Source organism: Lactuca virosa, chromosome 5, assembly GCF_052849685.1.
Source record: "Lactuca virosa cultivar CGN04683 chromosome 5, Lactuca_virosa_CGN04683_v6, whole genome shotgun sequence".
Taxonomy (NCBI): Eukaryota; Viridiplantae; Streptophyta; class Magnoliopsida; order Asterales; family Asteraceae; genus Lactuca; species Lactuca virosa.
This window is the reverse complement of record NC_136430.1, coordinates 457,829,302-457,849,283: the sequence shown is the minus strand read 5'-3', so window position 1 is coordinate 457,849,283 and position 19,982 is coordinate 457,829,302. Positions and strand designations below refer to the sequence as shown.

Sequence of the window (19,982 nt, the reverse complement as noted above, 5' to 3'; positions counted from 1 at the left end):
GTGGAAATGGAGTTCACTAGGGAAGAAAAGAGAGAAAGAACGGTGAAAGAATGGAGATATAGAGATAGGGGTGAGCATTTGGACCTGTGGACCGGACCAGACCGGTAAACCGAATCGGACCGTTTTTTTGGACCTCCGGTCCGGTTCTCGGTTATAGGATTTGAGCAAAATCGGTCCGGTTTTTTTACCGGTCTGGTCCGGCCGGTTCCGGGTAAAAACCGGTTTTGGACCGACTTATTATTATTATTATTTTTAAATTGTAATATGTGAAATTCTTTAAACAAACATAACTCATTCGTTTTAAGTCAGATTGACATGCAATTTTTTTCAACGTGTAATTTAGAGCTTGTATATGATTTTAGACTACAATTTTGTTGTTTTTTGTGTTATATTCGATGAATTACAATCCTTCAAAGATGATATATCAAAGTTGAAATATTTCAGCTTTTCATCAAGAAATTTAAACTTTTGTATTCTGTGAAAATTTTTAAACAAACATATCTCATTCGTTTTAGGTCAGATTGACATGCGGTTTTTTGTATCGCGTAATTTAGAGTTTGTAGATGATTTTAGACTATAATTTTGTTGTTTTTGGTGTTATATTCGATGAGTTACAATTCTTCAAATATGAGATATCAAAGCTGAAATATTTCAGCTTTTCATCAAGAAATTTAAACTTTTGTATTATGTGAAATTCTTTAAACAAACATATCTCATTTGTTTTAAGTCAGATGGACATGCAGTTTTCTCAAACATGTAATTTAGAGTTTGTAGATGATTTTAGACTATAATTTTGTTGTTTTTGGTGTTATATTCAATAAGTTACAGTCTTTCAAACAAATGGTATAAAGTATAAACAATCAAAGTTTGATTGGTCTAAAGGGCACAAGAAACGGAAACGTATTCATTATTACGAGTTGTACCGTATCAAACCAAAAAAATTATTCATTTTAACTAATTGTAACGTATCAAATTCAACAACATATTCGTTTTAACGAGTTGTATCAAACCCAAAAATGTGTTTTAACAAGTTGTACCATATGTATATAAAGTTGTACCGGTCACAAACGGGTCTAAGAACCGGAAAACCCGGACCTGGACATGGACCCGGTAAGTCTCATCCGGTCCGGTCCATGGTCCACAATATTCTCCGAAACCGGTCCGGTCCAAAAGCCGGTCCAAATGCTCACCCCCAGATAGAGAAGCCTTCCGGGAAGAAGGCCGGTAAAAACCCCCACTCTAGAAGATAATCATTAGAACTTGAGACAATGTTCACTGATGAAAACCCTTCAACAACAGCTTCTACGTGTGAAATGGTGCCGTAAGGGGACCAAATTTTTAGTTTCCTCTAAATTTTCAAGGGAAGTCTCCAGAAAAGTCCTAAAATTTTACCTTAATTTACGAAAAAGTCCCAAACTAAAATTTGTTTACGAAAAAGCATGAATTACCGGTAAAAATGGCGATTTTACCCATTTTTTCCGGTTTACCAGTTTTATTACTTACCTGTTTCACTAAAGTCCCATTATTTTACCCTAATTTGCGAATAAGTTCCAAAATAAAATTTATTGATGATTTGACCATTTTCTTCATGTAACATACATTTTATCAGTTTTATTGCTGACTTAGACACCTAGTCATTAAATTAGCTGATCAAATGATTACGATGAGTTATATAATGTCATATTTACTGTAAAATTTGATATCCATCTCATCGGCTCATTTGTGACTATGTATCTACGTCAGGAAGGAAACCAATAAAATGTGTGTTTCCAAGAAAAAAGGGCAGAAAATGAGTTGATGTCTGATGAGATGGATATATTGGGTTACATAAGATTAGATAGACAATTTGATATTTCTTATAAACGTAAAAAATAACGCAGTTGTTGTTAGTTTATGTAATTATTGTAGTCTTCGTTGGATGCATTTTATGTTCCAAAAAGATATACAATACATCAGGATATCAAGTTTTATGCTAAACATAGCATTATATAACTCAACATATCAATCTCATCATCTCATTTAATGACTAGGCGTTCGGGTCAGCAATGAAACCGGTAAAATGTATGTTACATAAAGCAAATGGCCAAATCATCAGTAAATTTTATTTTGGGACTTATTCGCAAATTAGGATAAAATAATGTGACTTTAGTGAAACAGATAAGTAATAAAACCGGTAAACCGGAAAAAGGGGTCAAATCGCCATTTTTATCGGTAATTCATGTTTTTTCGTAAACAAATTTTAGTTTGGGATTTTTTCGTAAATTAAGATAAAATTTTAGGTCTTTTCTGAAGATTTACCAATTTTTAATTTTTAAATATAAAATGTAATCAGTAAACAGTAAACCATACAGTACTTGAAGTTAATAATATTTCAAATCGAACGGACAGTAATTATTTGATTCAACCAGTTTAATCAGGTTCGACCAAACTGAGAATCGAGCATACCTTCTGATAGATCGCCAGGGGTGGAGCCGGTTTCCTTGCGGAAAGAACACAAACACAAACACAACAAAATCTAATCTTGCATCACTTCCGGCGAACGCTGCTGCGTGGCAGTGTACGAAATCCACTTCCGATTCGGTTCAACTTGAACCCCTGCCGTGCCGTCGGCGGTAGTTTCTTCAACTCCTTTTAGCGGTACAGTCTCCACTCTCTTCTATTCTTCGTCATTACCGTTACTTTGGATTTTATATACAAACGCCCAATCGTTGACGGCAACAGGGTTTCCAAAACCCATACCCTTCTATCTCTAATCCACGTCTAATCCTCTCTTCTTCTCAAAGCAGTTTCAAAAATTCACCCACACTCGCGCACGCACAGTCTGTATCAAGATCTGCGACGGCGATGTGGCAGACAGCTAGGGTTTCTTCTTGAGGTTTGTTATGGAATAGGACTGAAGTTTTTGAAATTATAACATAGATTTTTTTTAGATCTGAATCATTGTATAAAATTCATGTTACCATTCCTCACTTCGCTCCAATTTTCAATGAGTTATCCATTTGCGTCGATTTTGCCATTTTACTGATCTCTTCTTTCTTTGGTCTAGGAAACTTTCGAAACTACATACATATACATATTCAAGTAACGCCATGCCTGCCATGACGAAGGTCCAACTGTGAAAGTTTTTAGTGTAATTAGATTATCTTTTATGTGTTTTTTTTTTTGCGGTAACAGCAGTTATAGATAGTATACTTACTGTTTTGACTCTGTTGTTTTTGTTGATTGTTTAATTAATCCAGAAGACTGAACCTGGTGATATCAGGCAATTGTTTGAACGATTGATGAAGGAGATTGGAGAACCTGTTGAATTTGAACTTCCTGATTGGTTGAATAAATGGAAGCCTAACTATAGCATCATAAAGCGCAGTATCCTTTTCAAGTGATTTGATTAATAACTAGATTATACATTTTATGTTCCTAGTTGTGTTTTCTTTTAATCAAGATTTAAGATATATATCTAACAAAGAAGGTTAAGAAACGAATAAGAGAGGAAGATGATGGAATATTCTGCTCTTGCACCTCAACACCAGGTTCTTCTGCAGCTTGTGGTAGAGATTGCCACTGTGGGTAAGAACTAATGACTACTTACATATACAATTTGTGTACTTTTACACTTTTAGCCCTCCCTCAAAAACAAGATTTTTGTAAGTTATACTCTGTTATCTGTTGCAGGATGCTATTATCAAGCTGTTCCTCTAACTGTAAATGTGATAATTCATGCCTCAATAAACCATTCCACAGACGCCCTATGAAGAAAATGAAGATAGTGCAGGTATGACTGAATTAATCTATTTTGCTGATGTCATTATTATTATTTTATGTCATTTTATTTATTAAGCTAATGTGCTTTCTTAGACTGAAAAATGTGGGTCAGGGGTTGTTGCTGAGGAAAACATCATGCGAGGAGAGTTTATTATTGAATATGTGGGAGAAGGTAACCAACTTTGCTCTCAGTGTGTAGGTGTTTTTCTCAAATATATTTTTAAACATTATTTATTATTTTTACCCAAAAATGCAGTTATTGATGACAAAACATGTGAGGAAAGGCTATGGAGAATGAAGAGACAAGGAGAAACAAATTTTTATTTGTGTGAGATTAATCGTGACATGGTGATTGATGCTACATTCAAAGGAAACCAATCAAGATATATAAATCATAGTTGTTCTCCAAATACCGAAATGCAAAAATGGTTTTACTTTTCACCTAATTTTTAATTTTGAGTTTCATCATCAATCATCATAATAAATTAATTAATAACGATAGTTTTGTTTTCTAACAAAAACAGGCGGATTGATGGTGAAACAAGAATCGGGATTTTTGCAACTCGGGATATAAAAGAGGGGGAGCATTTGACCTATGATTATCAGTATGATGACCATTTTAAATTTTATTAAAAATATTTTATAAACCAGACAACATTTTTAAAATTTTAATGAAATTATCAGGTTTGTGCAGTTTGGTGCAGACCAAGACTGTCATTGTGGGGCAAAAGGGTGTAGACAGAAACTTGGAGTCAAACCAAATAAGTCAAAGTTTCCTTCTTCAGATGCTGCTTTAAAGATGGTTGCATGTCAGGTGGCTATAAATTCTCCAAAAGTAAAAGCACTTCTTTCTGGGAAAGATGTATGTATGTATGGTTTTTTTATATATATAAAGATTATGGTGTAATCTTTTAAAAAACCGATATTTCATTTTGTGTCATTTGATTAAAATGTAAACTAATTTGAGCTGTTGTTTGTTATGTTATAAAGGCTTACAACTATGGTGTTCGACAACCAGGTACAAAGTCTAACTCACTCTGTAATTATTTTGAATTTTGTTTAATTTGTTTGTATTAAAGTTTTTTAAATTGCAAGTTATGTTTTGTGTTTATAGCATATTCGAGACATGTCATTGATGAAACAAGAATACCTCATAATTGCATAGGGGAAGTTCTCAGAATAGTACGCCCTGCTTCAACGAGGTATACATTCATTTCTGTGCAAAAGACGTGAATACCCTTTTGTTTTTTTACGATTTATGTGTTGTTTTTTTTTAGTTCATTTGGTATGATCAAACGGTTTGACATCAATACAAGAAAACACCTTGTAAGTATAAGTTTTTTTGTTTGTCATTTATGCTCATATTTTGTGTTTTTTTTTTTTATGATGGTTGACAAATTCGGTTATGTTTTCACACAGATCATGTTTGAAGATGGTGTGACTGAGCTTCTTGATTTGGCGCAAGTTGATTGGGAGCTTTGTAACTTAGTAAGCTTTTTACAGGGGTAAAACCGTAAAATCCTCTCTTGACACATAAAGTGTTGTTTATAAACCTCGTGGGCTGAAACATAGATGCAAAAGGTATCATCTTGATCTCACTGACAAAGTGGTAACTCAAACCCTCGGTGAGTTTTTCTTTTTGGTGCAAATTTTATTTTAAGGGGTGTTGCTCAATGCAAAATCCTTGGGTTCTATATGTTGTTTGTCAGTGATGTTTTGAGCTCTTGAACACGTTTTAATTCTTTGTAAATTTGCTTGATAATTGTGAACGAAATATTGTTTTTGGTTAGCCTAACCTTGTCATTTAATGAAAGTTTTATGATTTGTTAATCGTGTTATAAGGTTGGATTGAAAGACATGAAACTTGGTTTAGAGAGTGGTTGTGTTTTTCTTTTTTGACATTAATGGATGAATAAGACACTTCGATTGTGTTTGTCATAATGTGCATAATTGGACAAAACTTTTAGGGTTATTTTTCGATTATGGTGTATTTACGTTTGTTTGTAATGACAAGATATCGAGAGAGACTTACTGAGAGCAAGTAGCCCCATCTTTACAACTTTTTGAGATAAAAATGAGAATACAACCAATGCATCATATTTCTCTTATAAAATCAACAACCTGAGATTGTACACAAGGCTGAAAAATCCCAAGGGAAAAGTAGAGAAAAGAGGATGAAGCATTGATAAAAAAAGATGATATTTAATGACTTTATGTAGTCTTATAAAGTGTTATAAACCAACAAACTCTTAAGACCTCTACTAGTTAGGAAACCTTTATAACTAACTGAGTTGTAATAACCATATAATTTCCTATTAGATGATAATTTTTGAATTACTGTAAAACAATAAACAAGTAACTATATAAAAAGATTATATATAAACAAAAAGTACTATACTAAATGCACACTTTTAGAAAAGGTTGCATTGTACAGCAAACACATTGTCACGTAAGATTAGGGTTTCATAGCATTACTTTTAGAATATGTTGCCTTGTGAAATAACACATTGCCATATAAAGTTTGGGTTTCAAAGCATTTTTATGGGAAAATGACTTACCAGGGTAATCATTTTTATCGTTTTGTTCATATTTAGGTAACTTCTTTATTTTTGTATACATTTGACCATTTAACTTGTTATATGTGTTCACATATTGTCATTGTGACCGGCTATAGCAGGTGATAATGACCATATGTGAGCAAATTAACAAGTTAAATGGTTAAATATATACAAAAAAAGAAAGTTGCCTAAACGTGAACCAAACGAAAAGTTAATTACACTGATAAGTCATTTTCCTCACTTTTAATAGCGATTTTATTTTTTCATATTTGTTTGTATTATTTTTCAAACATTATTTTTAAAATATTCATAATTTCCTAAATATTAATTAAACATTGATCAACTTTAAACTTTACTTTTTAAATAATAAATATGTTTTTGTTTTGTGAAATATTTTATATAGCCTCTTATAGTTTTTTTTTCTTTTGTTTTTAAGCATATACAATATTTTTAAAGTAAATAATATCTAACAATAAAATTAAATATATAACAATAAGTATGAAGGGTCTTTTAAAAAAAATAAAAAGATAATATAGCAAATAAAAAAACAAAAAAAAGTCTATATAATGTAAATGTTTTAAAATTGTTCCAAGTTTTTAATACTTTTTAATTAGAAGTTTATAAACTTTTAATTTTTTTAATACAACATTTTAAACTAGTATTTAACGAAAATATTTTAAAATGTTATAAAAAAATATTAAATTGTCATACAAAATCTGTGAAACACTTTAAAAGTGTTGTAAAAGAAAGTTTATAAATAAATATATGAAAGTTATAAAAAAAAACAAGTTAAAAACTTGTAAGAAAAAATTAAAACATTTATAAAATATTCGTTTTAAAAACACTTGTATTAAAATTAAATAAAAGTATAAAAAAAGTTTTTAAAAATAAATTATAAACAAAGTTTAAAACATTGTATTAAAAAAACCTATAGAAAAAAATATCATAAAAATATAGTAAGAAATTATAAAAAAATTAAAAAGTTTATAAAAAAAAAATTGTTAACATGTAGAAAACTTTTTTTTTTGTACACATTTGATTATTTTACTTGATAAATGTGTTCACATATTACCATTGTCACCTGCTATACAATGGTAATATATGATCATATTTAACAAGTTAAATTGTCAAATGTGTACTAAAAAAATAAAATTACCTAAACGTGAACAAGACGAAAAGGTAATTACCCTCGCAGGTCATTTTCCCCATTTTAATTAAAACTTGTACTTTTTAATTAAAAGTAATTAACCTCGCAAGTCTATATAAGCTTTTGTTCTCCACAAACACACATTTATATCGATGCATGTTGATGTTAAATCGTAAAGTTAATTTTTTTGATTGAAAACCCACTCGGTTTCAGTTTTTATGATTTAATTCTAGTTTTTTTTGAAGAACCATCTGATTTCCATTTATATGACACGATTTCAGTTTTTTATGTTGAAAAAACCAAACCACATAATTGGTTCCTATCATTTAATATGATATCATTTAATATGAGAGTGCAACTTTCATATAAACACTTGAACAAATTCTATAATTTAGTCTAAAAAATATTAAATTTTTACGGGTATGGGTTCGGTTATATATATTTGGGTGGTTGCTGTTCATAAAACGAATCCACTGCAAAAATTCATTTTTTTTCAAAAACCAAAAATTCATTTTAAATTATAAAAAATTGTTATTTTGAATACGAACGAGTTATTCATAAAAATACAAAAAATAAAATAAAAAAAATCCAACACAATATTGTCTTTAACAACATTTACTAAGTGAAACAAAATATAGAAAAAAATGTAACATCCCATTTCACAACAAAAAATTCCATTTTAATTAAGGTAAAATATCACGTTATAGAATCCAAGTTAATAAATTCATTCGTTCCAAAATGTAACGCTCCAAAACTCATAATAAAATTTTTGATTTTCAAAACCATTTTCATTAAAACCTCAAGTCAATAAAACATTGTTTACCAAAACATCAAACAAAACAGAGTATCAATACATCTATCAAATATCAAATCCAAGGGATAATGTGTACGATCACGCATTCGCTTTTTTCCGATTCCCTGAAGTACCTGAAACATTGAAATCCACAAATGTAAGTCAACACTTAGTGAGTTCCCCAAAATACCACATACAACAAATACAATTACAATGCATGCAAGCATGAGCCTTAAATCCGCCTAGACCGCTCTACTGATGGCCCGCCTCGTAAGGCCTATAGTAGCTGGACCGCTTACCTTGGGCCTACAGTATCAGCTGGAACGCCCGAGCCTCTTGGCCTTCAGCATACAACTGGACCGCCTCAACCAAACCATAACATGTCGACATATACATATAAACAATATCAAGAAAACACAGGTAATCATAACAAATCTACCCGCCTATCATATCGCTATAACATAACAACATTCTATACCCAAGGATACATAACATAATCATGTGGGCCGATCTTGGTGCCTTAGACCCATAGGCATTGTGAGAAGACTCAACTCGAAATCAAGCAGATAATACAATAGCTCCCTCCCAAGATCAAAGCCGACACCAAAAGTCACCTATAAGACAGTAGGAACTCAACCTCAGTCCAAAGCTCAAACTCACAAGTTAATTGAAAGTCAACTAAGTCAGAGTGTCAACAGGTCAACCCGCATGGTCAACGGTCACGTCAACAACCCAAAAAATCATAATCAGCGAGTCGCAACGTCGTGGTCATCCATCGGCCATGCTGTGGCAGCGTAAGGACAAAACAGTCGGGTCCTTACCCAGTCGCCATGCTGTGGCAGTCTAAAGGCTACGTCGTGGGGACTAGTCTGAACAGCTTATGTAACGCCCGTGTTTCTAGGCTAGACATTAAATATGATGTAATAGTCTAGGCCAACCTTTGTAATTTGTCTTGAAATAATAAGATGTATTATTTGATTATTATGTGTTTTATACTTAATTATTATGATTTAATAAGTTAAGGATAAAAATAAGCGTCGAAAATAAATGTTAGATAATCCCGATATCTATGAAGAAAGTTGTAGTGGTTGAAACAAGGATTCCGGAGATATAAAGAATACCGAAATCCGAGTTATAACGAAGAAGTTATGATCTGTCGAAGTTTCGCGACAGAACCGGCACGACGCTGTGTGACGTAAAAAGTGAATTTACGATAAATTGCTTTTTAGCCTTAAAAATCTAAACTAAAGTCGTAGTGTTCGTTAAACCGAGAGCGTGCATAAAAAGAACGCCCAAATCTGACTTCGTATGAGGAAGTTATGATTTTTCTAAGTTTCGACTTAGCAGTATGCAGCCTGAAACTCGAATTTTAGATCGAGTGATTTTTAGCCGAAACAACCTAGACGAGAATCGAAGATCTTGTTGATAGTAGTTCAACGGTAAAAAGACAGACAAAAACGGACGTCGGATGAAGAAGTTATGAAATTTTAACGGACTTTTCCTGTCCCGGCCTGTTAAAAATATAAATTTAAAAATAAAGTCAAAATTAGCCGACGGAGTCTAAACGAAAGTTGTAGAGCATACTTTCACCTACGCGTGGATATAAATAACGTCAAAAACGGAGTTCGTATGAAAAAGTTACAAAATTTTGAAGTTCTGGGCACAAATTTCGAGGCTGGTCCGAAGGATTACGCCCAGCGTACCGAAGTACGCCCAGCGTACTCGTGTAAGTGATCCGGAGTCCGTCACCCCCTACTCCTTCGCATGAGAGACATGTGTCATAGCCTTGACACGTCCGAGCTGATCCACTTCGTACGCCCAACGAAGAGATTTGCGAGGCAGTACGCCCCACATACCGAAGAATTACGCCCAACGTAATTATGTGCTTCGGTCCCCTATAAATAGGATGCGAGGCTGCCCGATTTGTTTAGAAAATTTTACTTCTTTCACCATTCTACTATCTTCCAAGCTACACTAACCCCCCCCCCCCCCCAAGCCTATAATATCATCCTAGCATCGTAAGCAAACCCCGAAGAGCCCGAAGATCCTGAGAAAAGAGTTTTTCGAGACGAAACTCTGCCCGCGTGAAGCCCGGTTTTTGAGAAAACATTCCGGTTTCATCGAAAAAGATTGTTTCAAGGAACGAAGTGCTGTCTAACCGCCGTCTTATCATGTGAGTGTGTAGTCACTTTCATATTACACATAGATATGAAGTATTTTCTATAAAATACGTGCTATGTGTAATTATATTGTTTGTTTATCTGAGATGGGTGTTAAATAGATGTTTTATACAACTTTTAAACTGTATATGTATTTTTATCTACAAATATGTTGGGTAAAACATGGGTAGATGAAATAGTTGATGTGTGTTAAAATGATGAGAGGCCTCGAAGTTGTTGTTGTTTCAGTCATCTAGAGAACTATAGATGACGACCACATACCTTTCTAGACAGTCCAGTGGAACGCTAGCAAGCTCGCAACCTGTAGATGTTTTTGAACTTAGTGTTCACCGGTATACTCCATCCCCCTCATGGTTGACTTATTTGAAATAAATTGCTGAGGAATCCCTAAAGCAGTGTTGTCACCCCGATGAAAATCCTTAGGCTAGGTCCCTTATGATAGGTGTTTAGAGATGTAAAGTGAGGATAACGGGAACGTGTAATCAGGGTTATTGTTGGTTGATGAAATTAATAAATTTATTATTGGTTGATGAAATTAATAAATTTATTATTATTTGTGGGTTGAAAACCCTATATGCTCACCAGGCTCCCAAGCCTGACCCACTCAGCTTTTTATATTACAGGTAGTGGACCCAAAACATAGTTGGATGATGACGAGGGATTTTTGGATTATAGGCCAGTAGATGTAAATAACTGTTGTAAGGTTTATAATGTACTGTTTATGCTTTTGGTCTATATCAGAACATGACATCCCGAGGTTTTATTATATAATGAAAATACATTTCTTTAAGAAATGTTTTGATAAATTTTTATCATATTTTGTTTTGGGGACAAATTCCGCAACACTTTTTGGAAGATTACCCTGATTTTATTTTAAAAGCATAAACTAAATCGGTCTTTTCTGGCCGAGAAATTGGGGATATGACAGTTGGTATCAGAGCATTAGTTTAAGCGAACTAGGAATTTGTAGGATTTCGAGACTTAAACTTAGAATGCTAAGTGGTGATCGTGAGATGAGTGTCTTCCATATTTTAGACACGAGCACTAGTATATTTTAGGAAAGATGTCTAAAATGCTTTTACGTGCTAAATGCTATATGTTTGCCATATATGCCATTATATGTTCAGATCTATGGTTTGTTGCCGACCGGATCTGGAAACCTTATGTGTTTAGGATTCTAAGCGCATGACTACGACATTAGAACTAGCATGTAAACGTTTCGGAGTGATAAGGAGAATTTAAAATCTATCGTGAATAAAGATATAAATTCGCCTTATTTGGTATATAGATTATAATGGCAAGAACTCAAAGTGGAGCTGGAAATGCAAATAGAAATCAGCAACCTCCACCCCAAGTGATGGAACAGGTGCCTATAGCAGAAGCTGCACCAGAACCGATCACAATGGGGTGAGTAAAAGCCATGATTCAGGCTATGATGGTTGAACAAAGAGAGGAGATGAGACAACTATTGCTGAACAAAAGGAATGAACCTTGAATGCCTGTTGAACAACCTGAACTAAATGACAGACAATCAGAGGAAGGAAATTACAGCCATACTGTCAGTCAAGTGGAACCCATAGTGGCAGAAAGGAATAACCCGGAGAGGGAAATCAACAGAGATGGGCGTATGTATAAGAATTTCTTGGGCGCCAAACCGCCAAGTCTTGCCGGAAGCCCAAAACCTATTGAGATTATGGACTGGATCTCCAAAATGGAGATGATATTTGAAAGCTGCAACTGTAGCGACAAGCAGAAAACTGTTTTTGCGGTCAGACAACTGAAGACCGGAGTTTTAAGCTGGTGGAAGTTATTGGCAGACACGATGCCACATGGAGCAGTTAATGATGCAGTACTGCTCAGAGACAGATCTGATAGATCTAAACAATGAATTTCAGAACTTGAAGAAAGGGAAAATGAACATTGACGACTATTCTACTGCGTTTACCGAAAAGATGAAGTTATTTCCATACTTAGTGCCAACTAAACTCTCAAAAATTGAGAGTTTCGCAAACGGACTGCCAGCCGACTTTGGCCCAATGGTCAAGACGGCAGCTACTCTGAAGACAACAGTCCGAGCAGCTAAAAATGTAGAAACCCAGTTAAAGGAAAGGGGTCAGGAGAGGGCAGAGGTTGGTGAGAGAAGAAAGTTTGATGGATCTTCGAGGTACAACAAGAAGAGCAAGTTCTCGAAGTCTGGTTCGAGGAAATTCGGAGGAGGAGCCAAAGCAAAATGGTGTGATAAATGTAAGAAGAAACATGTTGGGAAATATGGCGAGGAGGTCACTTGTTTTAAATGTGGAAAGCCAGGGCACTACGCCAGCGAGTGCACAACCAACAAAAAAGTGTGCTATGGATGCCACGAAGAAGGGCACATTTTGAAGGATTGCCCGAAGAAGAAGGATGCAGCAAGGCCTAATCTCCCACCAAAGCCAAAAGCCAGAGCTTTCCAGATGACATTGGAAGCCACAAAGGATGTAGCGAATGTCGCTTCAGGTACCTTTCTTGTAAATGGATTGCCTTCCAATTTATTGTTTGATTCCGGAGCGAATTAATCCTTTATATCACATAAATTTGGTGAAAGACTAGCAATGCCTATAGAAAAACTTGATGATGCCCTAATTGTAGAAGTTGCTAGTGGCAAGTTCATACCTGTTAGCGATTGTATTAGGAAAATTATCATCGACTTAAATGGAAACGAATTCTACGAGGAGCTGTTACCCATTGAGTTGAATGGTTTCGACATCGTTCTAGGGATGGATTGGCTTAGCGCCAATGATGTCGAGATACTGTGCAAGAATAAGATAGTGAGGGTAAACCCGCCTGGAAAAGAGTCATTTTGGTATACGGAGACAAGCGCAGAGTGAATTCTGGAATCATTTCCCTAATGAAAGCCAGAAAATGTTTGTCTAAAGGATGCACCTCATACTTGGCATTCGTGATCGATGCTAAGAAGGAGAAAAATGATATGCAAAGTATACCAGTGGTGTGTGACTATCCGAAAGTTTTTCCCGAAAATCTTCCTGGATTGCCCCCTGATAGACAAGTGGAGTTTCGAATAGACTTGTTACCAGGAACAACACCGATAGCAAAAGCACCATACCGATTAGCACCAACGGAGATGAAGGAGCTTATGACGCAACTTCAGGAGTTGTTGGACAACAGTTTCATTAGACCTAGTTCATCATACTATGGAGCTCCGGTGTTATTGGTAAAGAAGAAAGACGGGAGCATGAGAATGTACATAGATTACAGAGAGCTGGACAAGGCAACAATAAAGAACAAGTACCCGTTGCCAAGGATTGATGACCTGTTCGATCAGTTGCAAGGTTCGAGCTATTTCTCGAAGATCGATCTTAGGTTAGGATATCATCAGCTAAAGGTAAGAGAGCAAGATATTAAGAAGACTGCATTCAGAACAAGATATGGACACTACGAGTTCTTGGTTATGTCGTTTGGACTAACCAATGCTTCAGCAACATTCATGGATTTGATGAACAGGGTTTGTAAACCATTCCTTGATAAATCCTTGATAGTGTTCATAGATGATATTTTGATTTATTCAAAAAGCAAGCAGGAGCATGACAAACATCTACGAGAAGTGTTAGAAGTTTTGAAAAAGGATAAGCTGTATGCAAAGTTCTCCAAATGTGATTTTTGGATTCAAGAAGTCCAATTTTTGGGTTATGTGGTTAACCAAGAAGGAATAATGGTTGACCCAACAAAGATTGAAGCTGTGATGAAGTGGGAACAACCGAAAAGCCCCACGGAGATCCGAAGCTTTCTGGAATTAGCCGGATATTACCGAAGATTTATCCCAGGCTTTTCTTCGTGTAACAACCCAAATTTTCAAAACAAATTTTCGTTTTTAATTAATAAAACACATTTGCATATTCCATGAAATCCCAACATAATTGTTTTCAAATCAGTATTCTTTACAACTTATTTAATTTATCAGAGTGTCCCCAAAACATATCAATAAAAGAGAGATAGAGTGCACGCCGCGCCATCACGCCTTGGCCTTGCCCTTGGGCTCAGATGTACCTGAAACATATCAACAACCTGTAAGCGAAATGCTTAGTGAGTTCCCCAGAGCATACCACACACAATACACATACACATATCCTGTTAGCTAATTAAAGCTACACACGTATCACATAAGCCATGAATACATAAAACATGTAAGAATGCCATGGGCTACCCCACATGGTCTTTACCTAGGACTGCCATGGGCTACCCCACATGGTCTTACATCCAACACCATGGGCTCCCCCACATGGTCTTTACCTAGGACTGTCATGGGCTACCCCACATGGTCTTACATCCAATGCCATGGGCTACCCCACATGGTCTTGACCTAGGACTGCCATGGGCTACCCCACATGGTCTTACATCCAAAACATGCCATCACGTATCATATCAAATCACAGAATGACTAATACATAAATCATAACCACATAATGGGCCGACCTTGGTGCCTTAGACCCATGGGTATGGTGAGAAGACTCACCTCTGTCTGCTGAATACAAAAGCTGTTCTCCTAATGGTCTGTAACCCCCCCGTGCTGAATAATAATATTAAAAAATGTTAGGACTTTAATTATTCAAAGGAAACCCAAACTCCAAACCCTTCCCTAAGGCCCAATTATCCATCCCTTGCTAATGGGCCCAAAGTCCAAGTCCAAAATCCCTAATTGGCCTCTTGGCCCAATAAGGCCCAATCAATATGTCCATGGCCTATAATAGATGATATGACCCATAATTCTCAGAATACCACCATGCCCAATAATCAAATGAGGCCTAACTAGCTCAAAGGCCCAAAACGAATTCGGCCTAACTGTGATGCGTACGCTTAGCGTACCATTCTGGTACGCGCAACGTACTGGGGTCTAGGGCTTACGCGCAACGTACACTAGGTTACGCCCAGCGTACTAACAAATTAAGCACTTTCTTCATTAAGTGCTTAATACTTGATTCTTTTACGTCCAGAAGTCAGATCCAACCCCATTAAGACGTCCTAAGGCATAAAGTTGGCAACTTTATGCCTTTGCATGTCTCAAATGCTCCCAACACCCCCATTAAGTCATGTGTAAAGCTCTTAGCCCATGCATGAGGTCAAAATACCCATCAAGACTCCATTTTTATGTTGAAAAAGGACTAAGGGACCTCAGATCTGTCATTTCCATCCTTGGAGTTGCTTAACTCGTCAATGGAGATCCAAACTCAACCAAAAAGGGGACAAACTAGAAAATCCTAGCTAGATCTAGAGATTAAGAAGGAAAGGTCCAAGCTTTTTACCTCCATGAGCTCCTCAAGGTCGAAAATGGTCAGATCCTTGAAGCCAAATGACACTCCTAGCTTCCTTGGCAACTTCTTCTTCTTGGATGAACACTAAAAGAACCACCAATGCACTCTTAAGCTCAAGCTACACTCACAAATGGTATTAGGGCTTTTAGGGATGTTTTAAGGTGAAGTAGGCTGTTAATAATGAAGTCCATAGGATTTAAGGATGTTTATATAGGGCTCAAGTCCGATTTTTAGGGTTTGAACAAGCTGGCACGTACGCCCGACGTACTCCTGGTCCGCCCAACGTACGTGTTGCTCCTCCGCGTCCCTCCTCCGCGTCCCTCCTCACCAGGTACGCTAAGCGTACCCTTAAGTACGCACAACGTAGTTAAGGGTCTCTTATGCCAATATCAAGATACTTCAAGGGCTATAAGGTCATACCTGATTTTGGGTGTTACACTTCGATAGCCGCTCGATTGATAGCTTTGACCCACAAGGGAGCTACTTATACTTGGAGTAAGAAGCATAAGGAAGCTTTTGAGAAGTTAAAGAAGAAATTGTGTGAAGCACCGATTCTTTCTTTACCTGATGGAGTCGAATACTTAGCAGTTTATAGCGATGCATCTGGAGTTGGGTTAGGTTGTGTTCTGACCCAAAGGTATAAGGTGATAGCATATGCATCTAGGCAACTGAAAGAACATGAAAAGAACTACCCCACTCCTGATTTGGAGTTGGCAGAGGTAGTATTCGCCCTAAAGATATGGAGGCATTATCTTTATGGCACAAAGTGCAAACTTTTCACTGATCATAAGAGTCTTCAATATCTCTTTAATCAGAAGGAATTGAATATGAGACAACGACGCTGACTAGAGTTGCTTAAGGATTACAATTGTGAAGTCCTTTACCACCCTGGTAAAGCAAATGTTGTAGCTGATGCTTTAAGCCGAAAAGTGAGTCTTGAAAAGAAAAGGCCAAGATCATTAAGAATCGAAGTTGTCTCAACAATTGTAGAAAGTATCAAGAAAGCTCAGGAAGAAGCTTTAGAGAAAAATGACCGAAAGGAAGAACGTTTGGGCAAAACGTTAGTGTTCGATACAAACGGTCAAGGATTGAAGGTATTCCAAGATAGGATTTGGGTACCTAAGACGGTAGGAATAAGAGATCTTTTGACGGAAGAAGCTCACAAGACCATGTACTCGATTCATCCCGGCAGCACGAAAATGTATAGGGATCTGAAACCCTACTACTGGTGGCCGACGATGAAGCTCGATGTTGCAAAGTATGTGGCCAAGTGTGTGACATGTGTGTTAGGCGTGTCAAAGCTAACAAATAAAGGGGTAAAAATAACTCCTTAAACACTACTACTTTGTATTAAAAATGTAATACAAGGTAAATAGGGTCGATCCTCAGAGACACGAGATAAATGTTGATACCCTTTTTGTGTAAGGTACAAATGAGATCACAAAAGAGGGGGGGGGGGGGGTTAGGTACAATGATTCAAATAAAAGACTGAAGTAATAAATAGCAATTGATTAAGTAAAGTAAATTCAAGATTTGTAAGTACTCCAATTCTATACAAGACTAATTAGTAATGTGATCCAAAATATGAGATGATATTTGTTTAATTCCATCTAAGTTGGTGTTAGAAATGCTAATAAGCTCTAGCACTTCACATTCACCATTTTTAGTTAATTAAAATAAGCTCTTTAATTAATTCTAATCTAACTAACCTAATCTAAACAAGTTCTTAGAATGGGTGAAAGATTGCATTATGCTTTATCTGAATTTTACCAACAATATTCAATACTCCACATAAGATTGGGAGTGTTAGAATGTGTGAATTTGATTTGTACTAGAATCATTGCAAGTAGTATGATTTAATACTTGTTACTTGTTCTATTTTACAAAACAATTACGGATTTTGTATAATACATAACATGAGTGATTTAACCCTAACTCAATTGGCCAAAAAGAACTAGAATTGAAATCAAACCTTCAATTAAAACAAAATCAAATTCACTAGATAGCATTTAAAACAAACACCAAGTCAAATGATTGAATTCACACACACAACTGTCAATACATGAAGTTGGAGAGTTAAGTTTCTAGCCACTCATGACTATAACAAGCATAAACCTAGAAATTGAAGTTAAAGTCTTACAAATTAAAATCCAAGTGAAATCCAAATGTTTTCAAGCATCAATTGTCTTCAAAATGCTCCCAAAATCGCTTCCTAGAACTCATAGAAACGACTCCCCCTCTTCTGGAACCGGTTGCCTCATTTTAGAAAGGAGAAAAACTGATTTAAACTGACGGCCTCGTTTACACGTCCCGTGTAAACTAACACTGCCTATTTATACGGCCGTGTAAACACAAAAAGTATATTGCTTTTTGAAGCAAAACTCTGATTTTCAAAAGGCCTTCTATACCACTGGAGCTCATTTCTAAAAAAAAAACAAAATCCTTTAAAAAAAAAACAAGGAAATATGGCACAAGCATTATCTCTCAATGTTTCCAACAGTGTTGGTGGTTCTAATAGAGCCCCAATATTGGTGGAAAATGAATATCATCACTGGTCTCAGAGAATGGAAAGATATTTAAGGAGACTTGGTAGAGATGTATGACGATCTGTAGAAGAAGGGCCACATGTCCCTGTTCTTACACCAGTTCAAACCGACGGCGCCACAACCAGACTAGGAGGAGGTCAACCAGTCATGAATCATCCCACCAAAGACGATCTCGATAAAATGGAAAATGATGCTGTTGCTTTTTATGAAATCTCTTGTGGAGTTGCTCCTGACAACTTCGACATTATCATAAATTGCAAATCAGCAAAAGAGATATGGGAGGTTCTCAAAAACTTGTATGAGGGTTCAGAACAAGCTCAAGATAAGAAGCTCACAACTTCACTCAATGAGTTCAACAATTTCAAAGCTCATACTGGCGAAAGTTTGGAAGACTCCTTCAAAAGGTTCAACCTGATAGTCACTAAGTTATCTAATGCTGGCACCATCCGAAGTAACAATGAAACAAATCTACAGTTTCTCAATGGTTTGGGAAGACACAGGACTACTGCTAAGGTGATAGTCCAAGGAGATAGAAAGATTCATTCTTTATCTCTCTACAAGCTCTATGGGGAACTGCAAGCACAAGAATCCACCGTACTCAAAGATTGTGCTGACTTCGGAGGACCACTTGCTCTTATAGCACAAGCTCCACACACTCAATCCTACTCTCCCTCGTATGACAATCCTCCGCAGTCATACGAAGCTGACTCAGAGTATGATGATGAAGAAGAATTTCAGAAGGCTATTGCTCTTGTTAGCCAACAGTTCAATCAGCTACCACCTCATTCTTTTCGTAAGAATCAGCAGTTCAACAAACCTCCATTCAACTGCAACTTCAACCTTCAGAATAACCACTCTCGATATCCCAAAAGTTCTCACCCACCACCGCAACCTCATACTACTCAACCCAAAGAGGCACCGAAGCCCATCAATCCAAATGACTCCGGTACCTCTTCAGAAGATAAAAGTGATGTTGTAATTTGTCATAAGTGCAACAAGGAGAATCATTTTGCAAAAGATTGCAAGGCTAACATAGTGAAAGACAGAGCATTCTACCTTAGAATGGCTCAAGAATTGAGGAAAAGGAAAAAGCAAGGACATACGTAGCCCATGTAAAAAGAGACCATCAGGTTTGGTCATCCGGAGATGAAGACGAAGACATCAGCAACATCAAAGGTAAAGGCAAGATCTGCATGCTCGCAACTGCGGATGACGATGGGTCTACAAAGATGGAAAAGAACTACTGCTACATGGCAAAGGATGGAACTCTAAGCATCGTCGAACATGTAAAACTTATGATTCAAACTCTAAACTATAACATGCATGACTGTCAACCCTTCATAGACAATCTTAATGACACATGTGCTGCCGTCCTTACAGACTATAACAAAGCTCTAGATGAGAAGAACATAGCGTCTCAAGAGATGTTTCATGTAAGAGGACGACTGTATAACAAAAGACTAAAAGTAGCTATGTTAGAAAAGGACTTAGAGTTAGAGAAAGATGCAAGAATGTTGAGTGAAACACAACTAGAGATAACTTTGAACCAAAGAGATTTAGCTCAGAGTGAGATTGTACGATTAAATCTATTAATAGAAAAACTGTTCAATGAAAGTGAAGCTATTGAAAATTTGGTGAACAATGGAACCGTAGATGTTACCTATAATTGGGGTTGGTCCAATGGATATCCTAC

At 36.1% G+C, this 19,982-nt stretch overlaps 1 protein-coding gene across 5 annotated transcripts; it reads left to right on the top strand.

Moving 5' to 3' along the window:
- The first annotated feature begins 2,419 nt into the window (after positions 1-2,419).
- On the top strand, positions 2,420-5,592 carry LOC145114523 (histone-lysine N-methyltransferase ASHH3-like). Of its 5 annotated transcripts, none has more exons than XR_013711063.1 (14): positions 2,420-2,637; positions 2,787-2,875; positions 3,047-3,107; positions 3,240-3,366; positions 3,450-3,567; positions 3,673-3,772; positions 3,856-3,934; positions 4,019-4,190; positions 4,287-4,367; positions 4,447-4,628; positions 4,753-4,780; positions 4,877-4,964; positions 5,040-5,088; positions 5,182-5,271. XR_013711063.1 is itself a non-coding variant. In XM_079050545.1 (14 exons), exons 3-14 carry the CDS (start codon positions 3,090-3,092, stop codon positions 5,269-5,271), a joined length of 1,080 nt encoding a protein of 359 aa, XP_078906671.1. In that variant the 5' UTR covers positions 2,421-2,637; positions 2,787-2,875; positions 3,047-3,089; the 3' UTR covers positions 5,272-5,592. The 5 variants fall into 5 exon arrangements, 3 of the variants coding, with proteins under 3 accessions (XP_078906671.1, XP_078906670.1, XP_078906672.1); XR_013711062.1 differs by having other exon boundaries at positions 4,447-4,632; XM_079050545.1 differs by having other exon boundaries at positions 2,421-2,637; positions 4,447-4,576; positions 5,182-5,592.
- The last annotated feature ends 14,390 nt before the right edge of the window (positions 5,593-19,982 follow it).